Raw genomic sequence first — 24,991 nt, forward strand, 5'->3', positions numbered from 1 at the left:
AAATGGAAGAAACACTTCCAAACTGTGCAATGTTTTCATGAGCATCACAAAGTAGCCTGTGTGTTCGTTATCATGAACCACTGTATTTAACTCATTATAGCAGTCTGTTCTTAAGTATGTCTTGTCTGTAAGTCGGACGTTCATAACCTGGGGACTGCCTATATATGGTTACTGAAATATATGTTAAGTTTATTATAAATTATTTTCTTCCATTTCTCCTTTGTATTAGAGTTGGGGAATGATTCCTTTTTGGAATTACCTATGTAGGCAGGTTATATTACTTATAAATTTCATTTTAGGAGAAAAAAGTAGATGTTACAAAATATTTGTTAAAAAAGAGAGGCATTGGGTCTGGTAGCAAAGTCCCTGGGTGGTGCAAACAGTTAACATACTTGGCTGCTAACTGAAAGGTTGGAGGTTTGAGTCCACCCAGAGCCAGAGTTGACTTGATGGGAACTAGTTTGGGGTCTGGTAGGGCTGAAGGCTTTTGCTTTAAAGGTAAAGCTGGCTCCTTTTTTCCCTAGACTCCAACATACTCAGAGGACTGGAGGGTTTAACTGGCACCTCTCCTTCTGGCTCTCAGTCACCATTCTCTGGAACCTGCCACACCAATGGTATGCTTCTATGATTCAGGGCGGAACCCAGAGCACAAGTCACTGGGCCCCAGTTCTAGGCCTTTGCTGGCAAAGACCCGTGGACTCCTGTGACCTGGAGCTGTAGGTTATCTTAGCCTTTGCTCCTGCCTCCCCTGCAGTCACCTGCCCAGGGCCACCCCAGTCACAGTCTGCTCGGTTCTCCATCCTTTTGGCGTGTTCTCTCTTCTTTTGCTATGGTCATGATTGAAGATACAGAGTCTGTGCAGGCCCATGGAGCTGGGCAAAAGCTCTACTTTCTTCCCTTGGCACATATTTTGGATTCAGTACATATTGATGAAGCCCCAGGCTGGGCCAGGTACTGTGTTAATCACCTGCACAGGGAGTACTAATCAGGTTTGCTGTGTATTAATGAGGATTCCGAGGTTCACAGGGGCGTACAGCTCCTTAAGACCACACAACCAGAAAGCAGCAGGGCCACATTCTAATCCAGATCCTTCAAGAACTTAGTAGCTTTGGACAGAAAGGAAGATGACCATTTTAAAGCACGGTATTGAGTCCTTAAGACAAAGAGCAAAAAATGCCAATGTAAACACCAGCCTTTTAATCACTCTCTTAGAAAAAAAAAAAAATTTTTTTTTTTTTTTTAGAACTTGCCAACCTGAAAAATCTGCCTGTATTAGACCTCTTCTGAAGATGAGCAAAATGTCACATCATTTTCATTTTAGGGCCTTGAGAACAAATTAATTAGTTCTTACAATGGAATCTGGGTAGATTAAAGTTGCCACTGATGTCGTCAGTTACCATCTGCGTATCAGCAGTCTCTCTCCTCTCCCCCCTTTAAGGCCCCTGCTTATTTAGGAAGTTGCTCTAAGCACTTGGAAAATACAAAGTGCTGCATCATTATCATTTTATTCACTTACATTTATTGAGGGTTACTTAATTTTATGAGTAAAGCATTTTGTGATTTATTATTCCCCCTCTGAATGTTACCTTCCTCCTTGTTAATTTATGGAGAACCGTCTGATCGGTGCTACTTCGCTGTATATCAATCACCAAATTTACTGGAGTGGAGTTTGAAAAAGTAATGAAAATCTTATTAAATCTGAGACATTACTTCAGAGCTGCTATTGAATCCCTAAGGAGAACACGAGTTCTCGTTATGGGGAAAACAACAACAACAACAAAAAAGCACAAAAAAACACTGAAGCCAGAGAAGTTCTAATGATTTACAAAATGTCAGTATGATGATCAAGAACATACTAATACGTTTCCCAATATAAAGATAAAAATCCAATTTATATTACATTTAAAGTATAATTTGAACACACACGAGTTAAGGCGTTATGGAACTTCTTCCCCTGTAGTATAGACTGTGGTTTTAAAAACTGGCCTAATGCAAAAATACAAAGCTAAACTCATACTTAGAAATCTAGACTTTCTCTTCTCCTCAAATGAGGACAAAGAAGAAACATCTACACAATGTATATGGGGAAAATTGAGGCTTACCTAAAAAGATTTGTGTGGGCACCAAAAATAGCTTTGTAATTACGTATACTTTGGTTGAAATTTTTCTACTTGATGAGAAAGAAAAAAAAAATATATCTAGGGAATTCTGACCCTTAGAAATCTGCTCTTTTCCAATAAAAAATGTCTTTGGATAGTAGGACTCTGTAGCTAAAAGAACAGGGAAAGGTAGCCCACCTGGCTGTAAGAAGGAGTTTACTGACCCCTCGGGAAGCTGTGGGGGCAGTGGTGGTTCAGAATGGTGGAATTTTTTCTTTTCATGAGGGAGACCTGGGTTTGATTCCTGGTCAATGCGCCTCATATGCAGCTACCACTCACCTCTCAGTGGAGGCTTGCGTGTTGCTAGGATGCTGAACAGGCTTCAGAGGAGCCTCCAGACTAAGACAGACTAGGAAGAAGGTCCTGGCAATCTACTCCTGAAAATCTGTCAGTGAGAACTCTACAGATCACAAGAATCTGATCTGCAACCAATCACGGGGACGACATAAGACCGGGTGGCGTTTAATTCCATCGTGCATGGGGCTGCCATGAGTCGGGGGCTGACTGGATGGCAGCTAACAACACCTCAGAGTTGTGTGGCATTGCTGGCTACCAGTCCCCTGGGTGCAACATCTCCAGCACAGCTGGAGATGAACATGAGACAGAAGCTGCCCTCCTACAGAAGGTAAACTGACCTTCTTAGGGTCTTCCTCTAGCGCATCAACATTCAGGCCCCTCATGCTTGAAACTCTCTCCTCCTTCTCCTTTAAAGGGCAGCTCCTCCACCATGCCCTTCCTTACTTAACCCAGCACATTCTCCCCTGGCCCAACTCCAAGGTAACTCCCCTCCTTAATTCACTTAGTATTTCTTTATGCACATTCATTGATTATGTGCCTAGCTGATCACTCTTCTAAGTCAGATTCTGAGCTCCTGGGGAAACAGGAAATGTGTTCTGATCAGTTCCCCCAATGCAGACTCTAGTACCATGGAGCCTCAGGGACACAACATCTGTCAACTGACCTCCTCCATCCTGGTCCCCCTGGGGAAGCCCAGGACTGACGCAGTCATCTATGTGAGGTCACTTGCTGACCAACTGTTGACAGGATCCCACACTGTCTTTCGACTAGCGTATCATTTAAGGACTGATGGGACCGTCTGAACAGGCAGCAGGAAAGGCAAATGGCCAGGGGCAGCTCCAATGCATATTCTCTTATAATGCCATGAAGAATAAAAAACCTCAATGACCTCAACAAAAAGCAAATCACTAAATGATAACAACCGATAGATAACACTGAACTTATTTTTCTCAACAGCTTCATGCTGGAGGATCTGGCCTATGTAAGACTGCATAATTCACTGGGAAATGGTTAGACTGTGTTTAAGAGTGCCCTAAATGATTTTCAGGGAGAAATTCAGTCACAACGTAGTATTATCAAAATCCTTAGTATTACCAATACCAAAAAGGTGTCAATTCAAATGTATGAAGAACCAAGTTTATTAGTGGTGATCAGCGGTGGGAAGGAAGGGGGGCAGAGGGGCTCACTGCTTGAGGGACACTGAGCTTCTGTTAAGGGTGCCTGGAAATGGATAATGGCAATGCCTGAACAACACAATGAACACAATTCAAATGTCACTGATTTGTACATGTGACAAATGCTGAAATGGCAAATGTCTTGTTACATAAATATTTACCATGATAAAAAAAAAGAGGTGCCAGTTGCCAATTTAAGTCTATGATACTTTTGATTAATTACTTCCCAAAGGCTTGTATGTAGAAACTGTAGTAAGAACAGAGATAGGCTTCTTTGCTTTGCACACATTTACATAAAATCTTGATGAGAGAACTAGAACATCACCGTCAGAACTCTAGGATGGTCATTGTTGCAGGGGAGCTCCACCAATGTAGAGTAAAACAGATGGGCAACAGTTTGAGGAGAAACAGAATATTTATATAATCTCGAAGTATGTCCTTCAAGAGAGGGAAAAATAACAATAGCTTTACAGTGGAGAAGCCTGGCAGACACCATCTCAGCCAGATGATGAAGGTTAATATCGCCAGTAATAAGACCGTGTATTATCCCTGATATATACATGGAGAAGGCACACCACTTCTGTGATGTTCTTGCCAAAGATGCATAACCTCCCTGACAGAGACTGCAGAAACCCTGAGAGTATGGCTCGTAGACACCTTTTTAGCTCAGTAATGAAGTTACTCCTGAGGTTCACCCTTTAGCCAAAGATTGGACAGGCCCATAAAACAAAACAAAAGGGGCACACCAGCCAGGGGCAGAGACTAGAAGGCAGGAGAAAATAGGAAAGCTGGTAAGAGGGAACCCAAGGTTGAGAAGGGAGAGTGTTGATATGTCATGGGGTTGTTAATCAATGTCCTAAAACAATATGTGTACTAACTGTTTAATGAGAAGCTAGTTTGTTCTATAAACCTTCATCTAAAGTAAAATTGAAAAAAAAAAAAATGATAACCTCATTCTAACCAGGAGAAGGTATCAGACAAACCACAATGGAGGGACGGTCTGCAAAAATACGGATTGGTACTCTTCAAAAGTGTCAAGGTCATAAATGACAAGGAAAAACTGAGGAACTGTCACAGATTGGAGACTAAGGAACAAAAAAGGACATTAGTGGAAAAACTAAAAACTAATGTGGTCCAAATAAAGTCTGTAATTTAGCTAATGGTATTGTCCCAATATTAATTTCTTGGTTTTGATCACTGAACTGTGGTTATGTGAGACGTTAACAAGGGTGGACTAATCAGCAAGCAAGGTAGGCACTGGTTTACAGTAAGCAAGGTACGCACGGGCTTTCTTGTGTTTACTAATTTGTAGTGCACAATTCCACACGGGTTTCATCTTCCATGTGGTGAAATTATGCACTACAGATTAGTAAGTATGCACAAGTAAGCCCGTGCACGCCTCGCTTACTGGGTCATCCGTCCCTGGATGTTAACATCAGGGGAAGCTGGGTAAGGGATATACCAGAACTTTCTGTACATTTTTATAACTTTTGGTGAGTCTAAAATTATTTCAAAATAAAAAGTAAAACAACAACAACATGGAAAATTATAAATAATAAATGCAATGTGGGCAGAAGTCAAACTTCAGAGATCCCCTACACCTAAATTAAAACCTAGGAGTGATTTATGAGCTCATATTTTCCTACCAGAACTCCAAAGTTTCACAGAAGTCAGCCCCGCACTAATGTAGAGATCTCTAAATTGAGATTCTGACTGTTGGAATCTTTCCAAAGGACAAGCTCTTCAGTAACAGTGATGGACTGTTCCTGACTTCCGTGCCCTCAGTGCCTGCACAGTACCTGGCATGCAGGTGTGCAATCGGTATCACTGAGTAATACATGAATGAGCTCACTTCTCTAAAGGAAGCCACGCCCCAAAACGAAGGGCTCAAATTTGTTATATTTGCAGGAGGAAAGGCAAGCAAGCCAGCAAACACGTACAGTTAACCCTTATCAGAGGTTATCTGGGCTCCAGGTTACTCTTTTTGGGGATAATCTACGGATCTTTTTGATTTTCCTCCATCTCCTTTGACCATTTCATCAATGCTAGGAAGGGAGAATCAGAGAAAAAGACTCTCAATCATGTCTGTGGATTGGCAAGAACGCTGAGTCATCAATAGAAGATAATCATTGATAACACATTCTATGTACTCTGTGAAGGAGGGCTCAAGGGAATTGACCCAGGTTTAAAAATAGCAGAATTGAAAACTGTATGCTTTAAAAACAGTGCTTCTAAACCACTGTCGTGCGGGGCTGCCCATCAGGGTAATCCCTCAGTGGGAGGCTCTGAACAACAGTGATGCTGCCATGACTCCAGATACTAATAGGCTTCCTCACAAGCCGCTGGCACAGCCACTAATATACAGAAATAAGAAAATGACTTTTGGGGTTTCTTCCACCTGTTTCTGACCAGATACAGACACACCAGCTTGATCACTCACATTCGGCTCTGAATGACATTTGTTTATTACTCCGAATCAAATCCGACTGGCTTCAACTGTGATTCCTCACCCACTGTGGATTTTCAAGAGGATCTCTAAAGGCAATCCCAAATAAGGCTTCTGAAAATGGTCTGAGCAATGATCACTTTTTGGGGTGGTGCCTGCAGGTGGGGTGCTGAAATGCCAGGCACATGGCTCTGGTCACCCATGAGCCATCTTATGTCTCCCGGTTGACTGTCCTTTGAAGATGCACAGACCACTTTTTATTCCCCACAGCCCAGCACAGACAGCAGGTTCTCCACAAATATCTGTTAACCAGTTGATTTCCTTAGTTCTTTCACTCCAAATATCCAGAAACCCAGAGTTCAGCTGAAAATCAAATGACTGTGTTCACGTTACAACAGCTGTCATAGGCTGAAAAAATCAGACACTCTGCAGTGAGACAGAAGTAGCTTCAAGCCCTTGCTCTGCCACTAACCAGCTAGCTAGTGGTTCCCCCCAAAAAACCCACTGCTGTCGAGTTGATTCCGACTCATAGTGACCCTGCTGGACAGAGCAGAACTGCCCCATAGAGCTGCCAAGGAACGCCTGGTGAATTCAAACTGCTGACCTTTTGGTTAGCAGCCATAGCACTTAACCACTATGCCACCAGGGTTTCTGTAGAGTGGTTAGGGACAACAAAGTCACTTCATCTGTGTGAGCCTCAGAACTGGCCCCTCCACATACAGCCCACATAACTTCACTATAGATGAAATTAATAATGCCTCCTTTCCGAGGCTGTGAGGTTTAAATAGGCTTCTGGCACTCAACAAATAGCCATTATTAGTATTATATTGAAAATAGGATGACTGTGATAGATGCTTACCTCTCTCAGAGTTGGCTTGCCGATGAAAAAATCTGTGTTTTTGCTGCTTTTGGGTGGGTTGAACTTGGGATTCAGAAAAGCACACCCATTGGCAATGGCCTCCAGGGGAGCTGGGCCCTCATAAGGGAAGCCAAGTCCAACAAACAACTGCAAGACAGAAAAACACACAACGTGTAAGCACAACAATCAGGACTGGCATCCCTGGCTCACAGGAGACCACGTCTGCTGTCTACGCATGTGAAAGTCTCAGAGGTTCTGAAAGGTGGGGCAAAGAGAAGTCAGCTTACAACAGGGTCTGAAAAATATAACCAGGGGCCGTTAAAGACCCCAGGAAGCCACTCAGCTCATTATGTTCTCCTGTTCTACAAAAAAATAAGTGTTAGGAGGATGGAGAAGGAGCAGGAAAGGGGGAGTATTAAAAGAAAAAACAAACAAACAAAACAACAACAAAAATTAAGACCCAGCAATAATCTTTCTGTAACTCACCAAGAGACATGACTGGAAAAACACTTGCTTAACTAAACAGAAGGTTTCTTCATTGAGCTAAAGGAACAAGCAGCTCTTTCAACGATGCTGGGCAGAAGGACAGAGAGGTCACTTGGTGGTCTGATCACAGTTCAAATAGAGCTGCTTTCAAATGATGGTAGGTCAGTAAACACAGGTTTACATAATGGAGTTTTCACTAGGGGACACCAACATCTTGGTTTTTATTTTCCCTCAAAGGGGGAAAGGACACCGAGTTTTCCATGAGCAAGGCTGCTTCCCTCTTCAGCCACCAGCCTGTGCGTTTCCCCACAGCAGTCGAGAGATGGCAGCAAAAACACACTCAAATTCCTCAGGAGCCACCACAGCTGAGAGAGAGCCTCTGTGACAAAGAGGACTGGCTGCAATTCAGTGGCACCGATTCCCGGGTCTAAAATGAAATAACACCTCCCAGATACGCCTCACTGCATATCATCACTGCAGGGATTGTTCACACTGCTTAGGACTGTGGGTTAGTGATGGGCCGGGTACAAGTCTGGGCTTGGTGAGATGAGCCTTCTCCCACTGAAATTGCTCCAGTCCCCCATAAGACATCAAGTGACAAAGGAGAACTGGGCCCAGGGCATCACTGACTCCTGCCACCAAGTTGAGAAACACCCACCCACACAGCCAGGCCTCTGGAGTGAAGGATATTGCCGTACCAGATGTGGTTGTATGCTTGATTCTTGCTTCCTGGCCCTCTCCCCAGCGTCCCTGGCTTTGTGGCTGTGTTAACTGAAGAATTATTTCGAATGGTTGTGCTGAAGAGTCCAAACTGCTGGGTTACCTGGGCAACCCTCTAAGAAGCAGATCCTATGCTGGGCACTCAAACTCCAGTGCTGAACGCTGAGGATGGCTCCCACTTGACATATTAAAGTAACAGGCCCTTAGGACTTTTTCTGGGGCAAGAAACTAGAATCTCAGGTTTTCTGGAGATTCCGTATCCCGTAACTGTTATGTTCTTTTCCCACAGAACAGGGAATACAACCTTTTTTTTTTTTTTTTTTGAGGAATAACCTTTCACTTCCTCCAAATCTTGAGATCTCTGGCTTCACTGTTAGAATTCCGTGGAGGACAGACTGGGGGACAAAAGCTGAAGCACCAGGCAGAGCTCCCACTAATGACCAGTAAACCAGCTGTTGTCGAGTTGATTCTGACTCATGGCGACCCCATATGTGTCAGGGTAGAACTGTGCTCCACAGGGTTTCCACTGACTGATTTTTCAGAAGTAGATTGCTGGGCCTTTTTTCTGAGGTGCCTCTGGGTAGATTTGAACCACCAATATTTCATTTAATAGCCAAGTGCTTAACCATTTGTGCCACTCAGAGAAGGTCCCTGGGTTAATTCCTACCAGAAACCAGGAATTGGGGTGAGCAGGAGCCTGTAAGCTGTAGGATAGATGGGAAATCTCCACCACCATTTGGAGATCCTGCTCCTGGAGCCCATTCTTACTATATAGCCAAGAGAAGTGAGATTACCAGAGAGAACTTCGGTGTATAGCAGGGTTGTATGTGGCTCAATGTTGGGGGCGAGGTGCCTGACTGTGGCAGAAGAAATGGAAGGAAACGGTAAAGTGCTAGTCCCAAGACCCTGGCTTTACTGACTATGGAGACTGCAGGCTTAACATTCTCGAGGCTACCCAAAGCCCTGTGAGCTGCCTTCCCCATCAGACTTTGGGGAGGATGTTCCAGCTCTCCAGGGGAAAAGAGATGACCTCTATCAGACCAGGGCTGGACGCACGAAATCACAGTGCTGCCGGATCTTTCTGACTCCGTGAAGAAAGGTGCTAGAAGACGTAGATGGCGTCTCGGCAGGCTTCGCCAGAGACCTGGAGCTCACACTGCTTCCTGACCTCGGAAAATAAGGGCCTGCCACGAAGTGCTGATACCTTCATTACCTTTAAATTGCAACGAAGAATTGTGGAGGCAATGAAGAAGCACAATAGTTTTATTTAAATAGAAAATCCTGGGAAAAAAATTTAATTAGCTCCTTCAGACCAACCAATTTGAACCCATTAATTAAAAGGATTGGAGGCTGTTGCTTAATGGACTTGAATGCGACCTAAGTTTAATTATATCTGAATAACAATTTGCACCATCTCTTCAGCTCTGCTGGCACTGGGCTATCTCAGTATGCATAAAATAAACACTTGGGCTAACTCTCCAAAGCCTCACAATTTTCAAATGAAGCTTAAGCAAATACCACACAATTCCTTGGCAGTGAGTTTTCTTGTCACACTAATTAGGATTGCGGGAAATGCACTACTTGGAAACACCAAAGTAATAGTTTTTTTGGTCATTTTTGTCAACGAGTAATTTTTTTTGTTCTTGCTTGCTGTGTACTCATTACCTGTGACATAATGGGGCAGATGTATCAAGGTCAAATAGCACATTTGAGGTCTGAAGGACAACAGGGTAAGCAGACAGAGCGCATCACCACCAAAAGGCATTCTGGAAGCTTCCATGTACTTATGGTCTTGCTATACACCGGCACCTTAACCACACTAAATTGCTTTTCCTCTAACTCCCCACACCCCCATCACTCTTCCTACTTGCAGATTTCCTTCACGGGGGTGGAGGGGGACGGGGGGAACACACCACACGAATGCAATCAAGCTCTGAGCTTTAACTCTTCTGGAGAAACCTGGGCCTGTTTTATTTATACTGTCTGGCCTTCAGAAGCCTGGCACTTGATGAGGATATTCTAGGTGAGGGAACGTCTCTGAGGCTGCAATTCTGGCTCCATCAAGGAACATTTCTAAGCAGAATGGTCACATTCTCTAAAACTGAACTTTTAAACTAATACAAAAGCAAGAAAGAACAGACGAAGTCACATACATTTTACTTGTGGCACAGGATTGGGACATTCCTATACATGGACAAAGAGTTTGGTAAAACCACTCAGATTGATACCCCAAGTGAAAGGAAAAACAGAGTCATTTTCAAACTCTTAAGGGGAGCAGTTAACGTATGTAAAAATGGCATGGTGAGGGCATTGGTGGCGCAGTGGTTAAGCACTGGGCTGCTAACCAAAAGGATGGCGGTTCGAATCTACCAGCTGTTCCTCAGAAACCCTATAGGGCTGTTCCACTCTGTCCGATTCCACTCTGTCTCGCTCTGAGCTGGAATTGACGCGATGGGAGTGGGTTTTGGTTAACTTTACAAGGGGGAAGGAGAATCAAGATCAACAGCCCGAGGCTGACTGCTAAGAGGCAAAGCTCAGGCTTGCCTCCTTCCTCTCCCGCTTTTAACAATTCTAACACCAACTGTCCCTCCCACAGCACTCTGTACTTCTGTGCTGGGTTCGATAATTCATTGCAATGGCCACACAGAGCTCACATACAACAAGCATGACTATGGGGTTTATTAGGGAAGTAACAGGTAGTGTAGTGGTCAAAGCAATTGACTGCTAACCAAAAGGTCATCAGTTCAAAACCACCAGCAGCTCTGACGGAGAAAGATGTGGCAGTCTGCTTCTGTAGAGATTTATAGCCTTGGAAGCCCTATGGGATCACTATGAGTTGGAATCAACTCGATGGCACTGGGTTTGGTTTTAATAGGTTACAATTCAGCCTCAGGAAAGCTCAGGATACAGTCCTTCCATCAGGACAGCCTCTTCTCAGCTGTGCCCGCGGGCAGGCCTCTCTCTGTCCTCTGGGCCTCTTTGTCCCTTGGCCTGGCCTCTGCCCTCTGCCCTGCTTGGGCAGGTGTTAAATCGCTCTTAGCTCTGCTGCTAAGTGCCTAGAGGCATGCCACCCCACAAGTAAGCCTCGCTGCAGCTCTCTTGCACTTGTCTCCTGATTCCTTCCTTCTGTTGTTATCTTCCGTGTTATAGCTCCTCTCTCTATCTCCTGGATCTAGACGTTCTCAGCACAGGGACCTTGGGTCCAAAGGACACGGCGCCACTCCTGGCTCTTCTTTCTTGATGGTGTTGATATCCTCCCTTCCCACCTCTGGGATGGCTCATTTTAAGTCTGAAACCAGTGCCGTCGAGTCGATTCCGACTCATAGGACAGAGTAGAGCTGCCCCACAGAGTTTCCAAGGAGCGCCTGGCAGATTCGAACTGCTGACCCTTTGGTTAGCAGCTGTAGCACTTAACCACTATGCTACCGGGGTTTCCATTTTAAGTCTAGCTGGATGGCAAAGCTGACCAATCCCCGTTAGGGTTCCATACACCTTATTTGCATGGTCCCACCCTCACAAGGGTACCATATATACCTTATTTACATTATTAGCAAGCTATTCAATCCCCTTGATGACCCACAAGCACCTCATTTGCATAGTCTCACCCAGTCATTTGGTGGAAGTTACAAAGACTATGGCTAGAAGGGCCATATTAAGTAATTCATTGTACTACAACATATAATAAAAGTAGTTCTGAGGAAGACTATGTAAGTTTGGTCAATTTTCAGTCAGTCTTGATGAGGAACACCAAAGATAATCCAAAATGTGAGACACACTCACCATATACTTTTCTAATTAGTTTTAATTAACTAAATTGGTAGGATGGCTCAGGAGGGAGTTCAGGGAAAAAATCAACCATAGCTTATCCAACACATTGATCACTGGCATAAAGCAATCAGGTCAACATGGTGATTCACTCACAGGCTCTGGGGTCAAGGAGACCAGGGTTTAAATCCTGATGCCATCATTTATTAGCTCTCTATAACCATGGCAAACTGTCGGATGCCTCTTCCTGTGGATTGTCTGAGGCCCACTGATAATCCATTCTCTCTAGCTATGGGAACTCAGACGAGGTAACACACCAAACCAAACCAAACCCACTGCTGTCAAGTGGATTCTAACTCATAGTGACTCTATAGGACAGAGTAGATCTGCCCCATACGGTTTCCAAGGCTGTTATCTTTATGGAAGCAGACTGCCACATCTTTCCACTGAGGAGCGGCTGGTGGGTTTGAACTGCCGATCTTTTGGTTAGCAGCTGAGTGCTTTAACCACTGCACCACCAAGGCTCCATAAGTTAACACAAGCTCTCTCAGTCTTGCTCTTTTTAGTTGTAAACTGGGGAAAATAACAATGCTTTACCTCACGGGGTTGCTGTGAGGATTAAATGAGCTATTGCACGGAAAGGACGCATTCCAGGCTTTGGCAGTTAGTAAATGTTCAACAAACAGTAGTTCAAGTTCAAATCCAGGTTTGACTTAACACAGCTACACATATATAACCTTATATCATTTACCTGAAGTTTCTGCGTGCATGAGTTGTGGTTGTGGGTTTTTATACCATGGCCAGCACTTGCATGTGTATTTATGAGATCTCACTGTTCTATAAAGTACCTTGACTCGGGACTCCAAAAAGGAAAGGACACCCATCAGAAGAGAGAGATGACGTGGTTGACAGTGGCTGCCATGTGGAAAGGCCAGTCCCACGAGTCACATGTCATCGCTAAGCCTTGCTTGTTTATATAATGTGATTGGGAATATAATATTCACATTATTACTGGAAATCACTATATTTTTGCTAATGTGTAACCGTTTCATATCTTCAAAAAAAAAAAAAAACCAATAAAATGGCTGAGTATAACACAGTTTATCCCTGATACATGAAGTTTTTGTGCAGCCTGAAGTGTCCCTTTGTGGCCACTCATCTTCCTTTCTGCACCTGATACCATCAGAAGAAACCACAGCAGCCAAATTTCCTCCCACACAGAGGGACGGATTACCCAAAAAGCAAGGTATGCATGGGCTTACTTACCAATCTGCAGTGCACCATATCAATGTGGTGAAACTCATGTGAAATTATACACTACAGATTAGTCGGTAAGCACAATTAAGCCTATACATACCTTGCTTACTGTAAGCCTGTGTACACCTTGCTTACTGGTTAATCTGCCACTGATTGGCCATACAGGTAGGTTGGGTCCTCTCTCGGGCTCCACGATTTTCTCACTCACCCTACCTGAAGACTTTCTTGTAAAAGGATAGAAGAACTAAGGAGACAAAGACGAGGATACTTGTCAAGAGTGCTTAAGTGCCCAAAGTTTTCAAGTTTGGCTGCTACACCAAAGAGCACTTCTTGGAGACCAGATTGCTGGGATGGTGTCCAGACATCCAAATGCCCTTTTAGAAGCAAAACAGAACAACCACACCAAGACCAAAAGTTCTGGCACTTCGGTCATTTGAAAGCCCTGGTACAAAATCGAATGAAGGACTTTACATTGTAAATTCATTAACATGGAGGTTGGGGAGTAGGAGAAAATTTGAGTAAATTTAAAGCTGGGAATGCTGAATAACTACAGCTGTGCCAGCACTAAACGTTCACCATTAAAATTTAGCTCGAGCATCATGTCCTCGGAGGAGCCATTTCTGGTCACCTGTCTCTCTCCCAGGTTCCAAACTAAGCTGATGCCATGGCTCCCTCCCAGCAGTGAGGCAGCACCACATGCGCCTTACCCATCATCTAAGCCTCAGTCTCCATGTCACCAAAATGGGGCTGTAATGGTACCAAGCTCAAGGAACTTTCATGATTAAAAGAGACACAGACAGGGGTTAGTACAAGACCTGGCCTGTGGAACCAAAAAACCAAACCTGTTGCTGTTGAGTTGTTTCTGACACATAGCAACCCCACAGGACAGAGCAGAACTGCCCTGTAGGGTTTCCAAGGAGTGACTGCTGGATTCAAACCACCAACCTTTTGGTTAGCAGCCAAGCTCTTAACCATTGCACCACCAGGGCTTGAGAAAATGGCTGTTATTTTCATGGCAACGTGCACCACAACACAAATGTATCATGTGTGTTAAATCAAGACTGACAACCGGCTCCTGTCCTCTACACCAGGCTCATCCCGGCACTCGGCATTTCATTAACGTCGTAACTTGCAAGGCAGCATTTTACACAATGTAATTTTTTGACTCCACTTGCACCACTATGGTGAGGTTTTACTGTGAGTCTCACTGTTTTCAATGGTTAATGTGCTTGGCTGCTAACCAAAAGGTTGCAGGTTTGAGTCCACCCAGAGGTACCTTGGAAGAAAGGCCTGGCAATCTACTTCTGAAATATCAGTCATTGAAAACCCCGTGGAGCACAGTTCTACTCTGACACATATGGGGTTGCCATGAGTCAGAACTGACTTGACGGCGTTTTTTTTTTTTTTTCTTTAAACCTGTTTATCTTTCACATTGTTGTAATTACTTGTTGACCTGTCAGCTCCCTCTATCATACCTTGTGGGCAAAACTGTCTCAGTCATCCCTGTGTCCGCAACACCTAGGATAAGACCTGGACTCCATTCAGTGATTAATACACGTTTGTTGGCTGGGCAAAAGAATCTAGCAATCAGGTGTGTCTGTAAGGACAGGTAGAATATTTTGGTGTGTATTTGGGTGTGAGATGTGTTTTTGCAGTCTGAGAGGTTACTGAATCATATCTCTGTAAGTTCTTCACTCTCTATACGGGTGGGGGCGAGGGAGAGGAATATATGTGTATGGGTGGCAACTTCTTCCATCTAGATGGAATGGAAATGACTTACTGTACTAGTCACTCAACCATCCCGCTTGAGATGGTTACCTGAGGGCCAATGGGAACTGACATCTCAACTGGAAATGGAAAGTGGATTGCTCCATGTAAGTGCATAAGGTCTTGAGCTACCACTTGCAGGGCCCAGGATGTGGGCAGCACCATGGAGAGGTGGGCACAGGATACCAGAAGGGCAGGGACCCTAGCTGGGGAGATCTTGGCGATCTAGGCATAGGATTCATGAGAACAGGAAGAAATCACTTCCAGGTGCTTGGCATAAGATTCTAGCTGCCCACTGGGTTCACCTTGCACTCATTCCTTCATTCCTTACATTATTACCTGAATGCCTTCCATAAGCCAGGCACTGTCAATGGACCTATAAAGAGAACAAGCTAAAGTTTTTGCCCTTGTGCAGCTGCCTGGGGGTCTGGTTCCATTGGCAGCAGCTGCCTCCAAAACCCAAACCCAAACTCATTGCTACTGAGTCAATTCCGGCTCATAGTGGCTCTGTAGGACAGAGTAAATCATCCCCACAGGGTTTCCAAGGCTGCAAATCTTTATGGAAGCGGGCTGCCACATCTTTTTCCCATGGAGCGTCTGGTGGGTTTGAACTATTGACCTTTCTGTTAGTAGCCAAGTGCTTTAACCAGTGTGCCATCAGGGCTCCTTGGTAGCTGCCTTAAGCCCTGGGTTTTCAAGAAAGGTTATGCAACCACAGGCAAGCTCAACTGGAAGAGCCATGGCTGATTAGGGGGTCAGGGATGAAGACGGAATGGGATGGGATAGGGGCCGCCCATACTGTGTGTCTGCCAACCTGTCCTGGCTTCTTCTACGTGAGTTCCCGGAGACCTGGAAGGGTGGCCAGGACCACCCAAGTCTTGGAGGGGAGTGAGCAGAGGCTGGGGGAGGGAAGGGGTGCAGCAACAATGTGAGCAGCGCCTCTTCCCGTTTCCTGCAGCCAGAATCTGTTCTTGACCTCTACTGCAGAAGGGGAGGTAGCTGTTCCAGCTCACAAATCACCCGGGTCCTGTCAAGGTGCTTCTGCATCCCAGTGCAGGATGTGCACTCCTTCCCAGTATCTACCACGGAATAATAAGCTTCCCATGGAAAGACTGGGAAGGTGAACACGAAGAGGTTAAAAAATGAAAGATGGAGACACGGATTTATCACAAATAAAAACGTGCCACGCTAGTGATCCCTGATTTGCCGCCTTAATCATCCTTCTGTGCCCAGCAGTACACACAGTGACCGTGAACTTTTTTAGCCTCGGGGGTTTACTGGGAAGCTGCTGAACCACTAGCAGTTCACGCTGCTGCAAGGCAGGGTCCTTTATGACTGCTTGAAATAGAACAAACGAGTGTATGCTGCTAATTACTGTTTTTACAGGGTATTACATGAGGTGTATGAATTTTTGGTACAAAAAACACAAATTTTGAACATTTTAATTTGTTACACATATGTGCCCATAGACCCCAGTGGGGATTCTGGGGTATAATTAGTGGTACTTCATATATGTACCATTAAACACTTAAAGCTTGTGGCAGGGGGCAAGAAAAAAAAAAATCCACACTACCTACCAAAAATTCAGACACAATGATTCAGTGTGTTCCTTCCATTAATGAAAACACATGCTATCAACCAAAAATTCAAAGCAGAAAACAACTGGGTCACCAAAGGGTTAAACTGCATGGCTGGAGTTTGCTGGACAGAATGACTTGTCTGTGGGCTGCTGATAATTAATTCACCCAAATTCATATTTCTATTAGAAGGGTCTTTTACGGCTCCCAGGTCTTTTAGCCCCGATTTTCATTACACTGAGTTCCTCTTGTCTTTACAGCTCCCTGCAGCACGGGTCGGCTAACGATGCCTGGCCCCTAATGGCGTGTCAGGACAAAGTTCTGCTGAGCAGAGACTTTTCCGGGCTGGGTGCAGAGATGCAAAGATGGTTCATAAAGAAAAAGAATGAGTCAGACACTGATTAAGCATCAATCACTTCTACACATCTCTGAACCTCTTAAGGAGCCAGGGACTCGCTCGCCTCTCACATAACGAGCCTGGGACTCTCATTCGTTCTGCAGACATTCATTTCTCTGTACCTCCAGCTCTCTACTTCCAACATGGGGTGGAATAAATCGCTTTTAAATTGCTCTGAGACACAGAGGATGGAGCTAGAGGCAGAAAGCGTTATAAATGCAAAGCCTGGCTGGTCTTCAGCGTCATTATTTCAAAGCCCAAGATTCACTGGTTTCAGCGCCTGCTGCTGTGTTCTGGGCAGAAAGGGAGACTTGGTGATACACTGCCTCACTGTCATCACATTTGCCAACTGTTTTAGCTGTAATTCCACTCTGAGTATTTTAATATATTCCAGTCAGATGAACAGGCAGCACGTAACGGGATCAGTGACACCCGCTGAATGCACGGGGTTCTCAGGGATGGATGTCGTGCCCCTCACAGCCAGAATTCAACTATGACCCTGAGTTTAGGACAATCCCTGACACTGTGGGTTGAGACTTCTGGGCCTTTCCTCCATTCCCCCCCTGGACATCAGGGATCTCAGTTCTGGCCTATTTTCCATTCTCTGTCAGGGTAAGTGGATGGTAGGGAGTCAGGGTTCTTTTACAATTTATAAGGCTGAATAAGACATCCCTGAGATTAGGTTAATAGAAGTGTGTGAGGCAGTAATGACATGCTGCTGAAAAACAGCTCTGCCAAATAGTATTTTAAAGGAGCCTGAGCTGTTCCCACAATCCTACGTAGGGAAAAGTAAAATGAGGCAAATGGCAAAAATAGCACTGCTGCTCACAGGCCTCGACGTTCTGACGACTAAAAAGTCCATCTGAGACGGAAGATGAACAGGATGCAACGGGAACCCTTCACTCCAGATCACCACACACAGTTATCAGACTACAAAAAAACTTCCAGGAAATAAAATCTTAATTAAAATAAACAAAATCTCTGCCCAAGGAGCTAACAACTTTGCCAACTATTCTATTCACACCATCGTGCAAATGACTTGGATCTAGAAATGATCAAATGCATTTATAGGTGGAGAAATTGAGGCAGGAAGGAGTTGTATATTCATTTGGCTGGTGGGTGTCCATCAAGTGTACTTGAAGTTGGACTTTATTAATGAGGATGGTCTGCTGAGGACAGGAGGCCCTGGGTAGTGCATAGTTCATGCACTTGGCTGCTAACCAAAAGGTTGATGGTTCAAGTCTACCCGGAGGTACTGCAGAAGAAAGGCCTGGTGATCTATTTCCAAAAAATCAGCCTCTGAGAACCTGATGGAGCACAATTCTACTTTGACATCCATGGGGTTGCCATGAGTTGGAATGTACCTAATGGCAACTGGTGGTATGCTGAGGACTTCACAGATCTTATGATTTGCAAAGAAAAAACAAAACACAAAGAAACAAAAAACTGAGAGAGTTGGGGCCAACCCCAAGACTTACTTGATCCCTGTAAACTGTGGGCAAATTAAACTCTGTAAATCCTTTCCTCGGCTATAAAGTTAACAATAATACCATCCTTGCCTGCATCTTAAGTCTGTTGTGAGACTCAAATAAGACAGCAAATGGGAATATACTTTCTAAAAGCCATGTGTCACACTTAACTAGAAATCGCTGGTATGCCATACAGTCGGCCTCTCTTCCCTACCTTGAAAATAAAAACAAAGTCAGTTAGGGACTGGAGTTGAAAAATTCACTACTGAAAAAAGACCAGACTTAACGGTCTGACTGAGACTGGTGGGACCCCAGAGGACATGGCCTCTGGACTCTCTGTTAGCCCAAAACTAAAACCAACTTTTAGTCTGAAAAAGCCAACTTTTCAGACAATTGATCAGACTGGACTCTAAGACATAAAATGACACTGGTGAGGAGTGAGCTTCTTAGCTCAAGTAGACACATGAGGCCCTGTGGGCAGCTCCTATCCAGAAGTGAGATGAGAAGCCAGAGGAGGACAGAAGCTTGTTGAATGGGCATGGGAAATATAGGATGGAGAAAAGGGATGTGCTGTCACATTGTAGGGAGAGCAGTTAGGGTCACATAACAATGTGTGTATAAGTTTTTTATGAGAAACTGACTGGAAGTGTAAACTCAAAGCACAACCAAAAAAAAAAAGTCACTATTGACAATAAGCTTCCCCATGTTTTAGAAAATGTAAGGGGAGGATCCTGTTTGTCTTTACTCACTCTTGTATCCCTTGCACAAAGCCTGGCACATAAAAGCTGCTCAATTAATATTTGTTAAATTCGTAAACAAGATTTTATTAACAAGCCTGAGAGAGCTTATCTAATACATTAAAGTGCCAGCAACCTTTCAAGGCCAAACTCGGGCCTGTTTGCAAGTCCCCTAACTTCATTTAGTACTTCTAGAATAGAACTGGAGTCTCTGGGTGGCGCAAACTGTGAAGCACTCGACTGTTAGCTGAAAGATGGATGGGCTGTTCAAACCCACTCAGAAATACCTCGGCAGACAGACCTGCCAATCCGCTTCTGAAAGGTCAGAGTCTTGAAAACCCTAGCGACCAGCTCTACTCTGCACACTTGGGGTTGCCATGAGCCGTATCTGACCCGACGGCAACAAACAATGACAGAATAGAATTACAGAAAGAACACAGAGCATTAACCAGCCTGGACACTGGGTGGGCTTCTCCACCCAAAGCACCATACTCATCATGACACTGCTCTGCAAAATACCTCTCAACTTTGCAGTGGCTCCACCAGTTACCTCCTCCACATGGCCTGGGCTCTGCCTATGTCTTTGATAACCAGACCCTCATTCCCTAATCAAATTTTATCTTCTGCTATTTTTCCAACACTTAGACTAGCTGGCTGGGTTTCTAGCTCCCTCTTTAATTGCCATCCCTAACTCCACCACTTGACTCTAACTTCCATCATGAAGGCCAGGTGTATCCACCTCCCCTCCACCCTTCATCTCTTGCATCTTTCATGATGCCTTCCCTGCTTCCTGAGCTGCAGTGATTCTTTTCTCACCTGAAGTTGTTCTGTGTCCAACATACTTGTTGAATGAGGAGGTGTGAGGAAAAGCTGGCGGGGGGCCAATGCCTTGAACAGCGGTGATGGGGGGTAAGTTAAGCACCCCCACCTTATTGCACAAGCTGCTGCTTTATCAGAAGGCCAGTCTCTCCAGGGCGGGGCCTTATCTTTCCTGTTTGGGGCTCCCCAGCCCCTGGCTTGATCCCTCGCACATAGTACTTCTCAGCAATTTTTTTTGACCAAATAAATGAACAAAACTGTAGGCACCTCCTTTTGCAATTCACTAACATTTAAGCTACAGCTGGTCTAGAAAACCACCCCCCAGAAATGACCAAAAGAGATATCACAGCACTGAAAAGGAAGCAAGAAAGATTCACATCCCCATCTCAACAGCAAATGGAAACAAACTTCTCAATAAGATTACTGGTGAGTTTTCACAAAATGACTACAAATTTACCTTGGTTTCTCGGAGAAGAAACTGCAGGTCTCGTCCACTGAGGATACCATGATTTTTCACGTAACTGGGAATATTCTTAGTGCTAGAGCCATAGACTGTTGCATGTACTTCCATATATGTGTGAATAATGTCCAAGTAGATCTTCTTATTCTACAGAGGGGATACAAGGAGAAGGCATTTCTCATTTCTTTTCATTCATGTAACAACCTGCTGTCTCGTAAGGGCAAAACCTGTCCTAAGAGCTGGAGGCCACGTGACAGCAACTCAGCTCCTGAAATCCTTTAAAAAACAATCTGGCTGGATTATGAAGACAGAAAAAGTTATATTTTTGCAAGAAGAAACACATTATATAGCAACATATAACTGAATTCCTATGGCAGCTTACAGCCAATTGTTTTGCAGTATCACTCTCGCCTTGTAATTACCGGGGACCCAACACGTTGTTTTTGGCTCAGCCTCCTCACGGGGGAGGAAGTTTGGGAAAGGAAAGCCCAAAGAAGGCAGTTGGTTGGACTAGAATATTTATCCGGAGATGCTAAGCTGTCCCTGAGGAATACAAACATCTTTAGCGCTTGCCAATATTTCTAGTAATGATTAACTCATGTTGTCAGAACTGGATCCCACCTAATTCAGATCACGGGGAGATGAGAGTTTCCCACAATATATATTGATTAACTTGGCAGCTGGAGAGATAATAAGACTATCTAGGTAGACAAAGGCAAGAAAAGATTAAGCGTAAAATATGACTAGCATGGAAACATTGAGAGAGTACTTTTACTTTTTAGTAAAAACCAAATCAAACCCCTTTTTTCTGTATTTGTAGGCCCTAGATTTTTAGGCATGTTTTCTCTCTCAAAACCACCTGTGGGAAATTGGCAACAGTTACCCAAAAGCAAACATGAGAAGGCAAGGAGGGGAAGGGAAGCTAGACCAATGGAAACAGAACAAACAGAACAGAAATAATAAGAATCCTGACACATAGTAAAAATCATAACCAATAAGAACGGTGACACATTGTACAAAAATTGTAACCAATGAGAGTATTAACACAGTATAAAAACTGTAACCAATGAGAATGCTGATACATTATAAAAATTGTAACCAATGGCGTGAAACAATTTATATAAAAATTGTTAATCAAAAACCTGTTGTAGGTGGAGTCAATCCTGACTCATAGCAACTGGGAGACCTAATTTGTGCTATATAAACATTCACCTAAAACACAATATTAAGAGACAAAACAAAACAAAATGAACAAAAAACCCAAACACCTGTGGAGTAGAAGGAAACTCACTTTCTCTTCTTCCTGAAGTACTTCACATTTCCTAGCGACTGAGTCACACAAGGAAACTCTGGTAGCATAGTTGTTAAATGCTACAGCTGTCAACCAAAAGGTCAGCAGTTCGAACCCACCAGGTGCTCCTTGGAAACACTATGGGGCAGTTCTACTCTGTCCTATCAGGTTGTTATGAGTTGGAATCGACTCAACGGCAACGGGTTTGGTTTTGGGGTTTTTAAGTCAAACAAGCTGGATTTTGTGGTTTTTTTTTTTTTTTTTTAAGTTTGAATGATCCAAGTTCTGTAATGTTTTCCAGTTGTATAAAAGTGGGACACGATTTTCCCATTTGAAGCCTGTTTGCAGACACTCTGGGCAAATCTAACAATAGTTGGCTTTGTGACTTAAGACCACAGCGATACAGGGGCCGCAAGATCAGCAGCCACAGAGTATGGAAGAAAAAGGGGCGGCCGGGAGGAGAAGTGGGGGGCAGCACTTTTCCAGGGTTGTGGAATGACTGACGGGTGGGCCAGTTCCTCAGAGTGTCGCAACCTGCCCCGTGCAATTCATTGCCCCGGTGGCTCTCAACTTCGGGGGACAGGAAAATGGTTATTTCAAAATTATGCATAAAAAGTCTTCATGATTGGAAAAACCGCAGTGTCTATGTTCTCCATCAGGATGGTTTTGTTCAAAATCAAGTAAATCCATCTCTGTTCCCTGATGTATGAATAAAATGAACACTTGGACTGAAAGTTTAATTTCATGCCATGTTTCATGTGGCTGGGAGATGCAAAATTCATTATTTCAGAGATGTGTACCCTTGACTTAGTGCAGAGGTGACTAGACACTGTTTAAAAACCATGACTTCCATTTGTAGCTTGAGTTAAATTTAGGATCACCTACTTACTGCGTGATATGGTTCCATAAAGATTACAGCCTAGAAAACCGTATGGGGCAGTTCTACTCTGTCACATGGGGTCACCATGAGTGTAAATCAATGCAATGGAGCCTACCAACAACTGGGTATAAGTTCATTTGCAGAGCCCTGAGTAGCACAAATGGTTTGCACTTGACTACTAACCTAAAGGATGGCAGTTTGAACCCACCCAGAGGCACTGTGGAAGAAAGGTCCAGGCAATCTGTTTCCATAAAGATTATAGCCAAGAAAACCCAATGGAGCACAGTTCTACTCTGTAACACAAAGGGTCACCATGAGTTGGAATCAACTTGATGGCAATGGGTTGGGGTTTTTTTGGTTTCTGATTAGTCCTTGTGCTAGATGTCGCTGGTAAGTCCTGCCCCCTTAGACCCCCTCAGGAACTCTAAACCCACCCACAGCCCCTGGTAAGTAGGAAACAGGGCTCTGTAACACATCCTCCCACCACTGCCATGGCTGACCAGCCCAGGGTGTCAGTCTGACATGAGACCCATTATAGGTAGGCCAGCAGCCTGTGACTGGCTGCCTGGACTCAGGAGGATGAGCTGACCCTATCAGATCCTCTTGTGGAACTCGGAGTCTGTGCACAGAAAGATCATTTCCAGGTGGGTGTAAATGGTCAATCAGTGCTGGTGTCTGGGTGATCTTGGGCCAAATTACAAGTTCTGGGGAAGCCAGTTGCCATTTTGTGGAGTGGGGGTGGGAAAAGAACCAGGTAAGAGCTGAAAGAAGGAAGGAAAGGGAAAGACAGACAGACACTTGGTCATCAGAGGGACCCAGAAAGTGATGAAGACAGAGACATCAGCTCTGTGAATGTGAGAGATGGAGAGACAGAAAGAGAAGAAAGAGTGAGAAAAGGAAAAAGAAAGAAGAGAAAAAACAGGGCTCAGAGCTGTGTCTGGTTCCCACCCCATCCACAGCCATTCCCTAGATTCCCCAGGTCTTTCTGGATCCTTAATGATAACACCACGAGGGCAGTGGTGGTTCAGTAGTAAAACTCTCGCTTTCCATGCGGGAGACCTGGGTTTGATTCCCAGCCAACGCACTTCATGCTCAGCTACCACCTGTCTGTCAAGTGGAAGTCTGCATGTTGCTATGATTCTAAACAGGCTTCTGCAGAACTTCCAGACTAAGATGGACTAGAAAGAAAGGCTTGACAATGTATTTCCGATAATCAGCAGTGAAAACCCTATGGATCACAATGGTCTGATTCGCGATCCACTATGAGTATGGTGCAGGACTGGGCAGCGTTTCCTTCCATTATGCATGGGGTCACCATGAGCTGGGGGCCGATTAGACACCAGCTAACACAACAGCAACAGCGTAATAACGGCAGCTGTCAAAATTCTTCCCGACCCCACCCCACACGTTTACTTGAGCTACTCTCGGTGGATTCCTGTGGTATCTAAGGAGATCTGGTTGTTCCTTCAGTAGGGATTTGGGTGGGTGGGGGAGATGCATCTGTCCTTTACGCAAAAGGAGACATTTCCCTGTGAAGACAGTCCAAAGGCTCCTTGACTGGTCTTAGTGCGTCTGGTTCCCACTCTGGAGAAGAACAGTCACTGAAGACAGGCTCAAAATTATGATCCAGCAGACCGAATGGCTGGGAAGAAAATAATACAATAAGATACAGAGGAGTTGTCCTCAAATGCCAGAAAAGCTTGGAGCTCCTTGAAGTATAACAAGGGGGCAAGTCTGGCAAATATAAAGAAGTGTATGTAAAGGCTAATAAACTCTATGAACTTCTTAATATTAAGGCATGGTAAAGTCTGAAAGTAGAAATTACCTTCAAAGACAATTGATGTAATTTCACAAATGAGCAATGATGTAATTTCACAAATGAGAAAATCACAACAGGTTAGCAGAGGAAAAAAATGTCTCAAGTGTAACTCTAACCCTTGAAGCTAACATGACAAATTCTATGATTCCACCCCAGCTCTCTTGTTGTCACTTGTCAGAGTTCTGTAGAAACCCAGAGAGGTGAGTCAGCTACCAATTCCAGGTAGTGGTGGACGACAGGAGCTACTTGTACTGAGTCACCTGCAACCCCAATGCTTTCACTTATTAGATGCTAAAGAAGCCCAAAGGTGTCTCCAGCTTATACTTGTTCCCTGAATTTTAGGTCCAAATATCCAAATGCCTCCTGAACCTCCCCAACTATGTCCTGCAGGCACTTCCAACTCAACAGGTCACTATCTTACCCTCCGGGACCAGCATCCCCTCATATGCTCCTGATCTGTGGCTGGAGTTATCTCCCACCCAGGTACTTGTTCCAGAAACCTCAGTACCCTCCTTTAACTTCACACTTGTCATCCTCCCCACCCCAACGTACACTTACATGCACACACACATACACATTCACACAAGTATACACATATGTATGCATCTACT

General features: G+C 44.4%; 1 protein-coding gene across 7 annotated transcripts in view; it reads right to left on the reverse strand.

Moving 5' to 3' along the window:
- Positions 1-24,991, reverse strand: part of MGAT5 (alpha-1,6-mannosylglycoprotein 6-beta-N-acetylglucosaminyltransferase) — a 430,917-nt gene that overhangs the window by 34,776 nt on the left and 371,150 nt on the right. For all 7 annotated transcript variants that reach the window (XM_023543018.2, XM_023543017.2, XM_003405868.4 and 4 more), the window contains 2 exons: positions 20,388-20,537; positions 6,937-7,083 (listed from right to left, as the gene is read on the reverse strand). In XM_023543018.2, the coding sequence (XP_023398786.1) occupies positions 6,937-7,083; positions 20,388-20,537 (297 nt within the window). The remainder of the gene's footprint in view (positions 1-6,936; positions 7,084-20,387; positions 20,538-24,991) is intronic.

The sequence above is a fragment of the Loxodonta africana genome, chromosome 6, assembly GCF_030014295.1.
Source record: "Loxodonta africana isolate mLoxAfr1 chromosome 6, mLoxAfr1.hap2, whole genome shotgun sequence".
Classification (NCBI taxonomy): domain Eukaryota; kingdom Metazoa; phylum Chordata; class Mammalia; order Proboscidea; family Elephantidae; genus Loxodonta; species Loxodonta africana.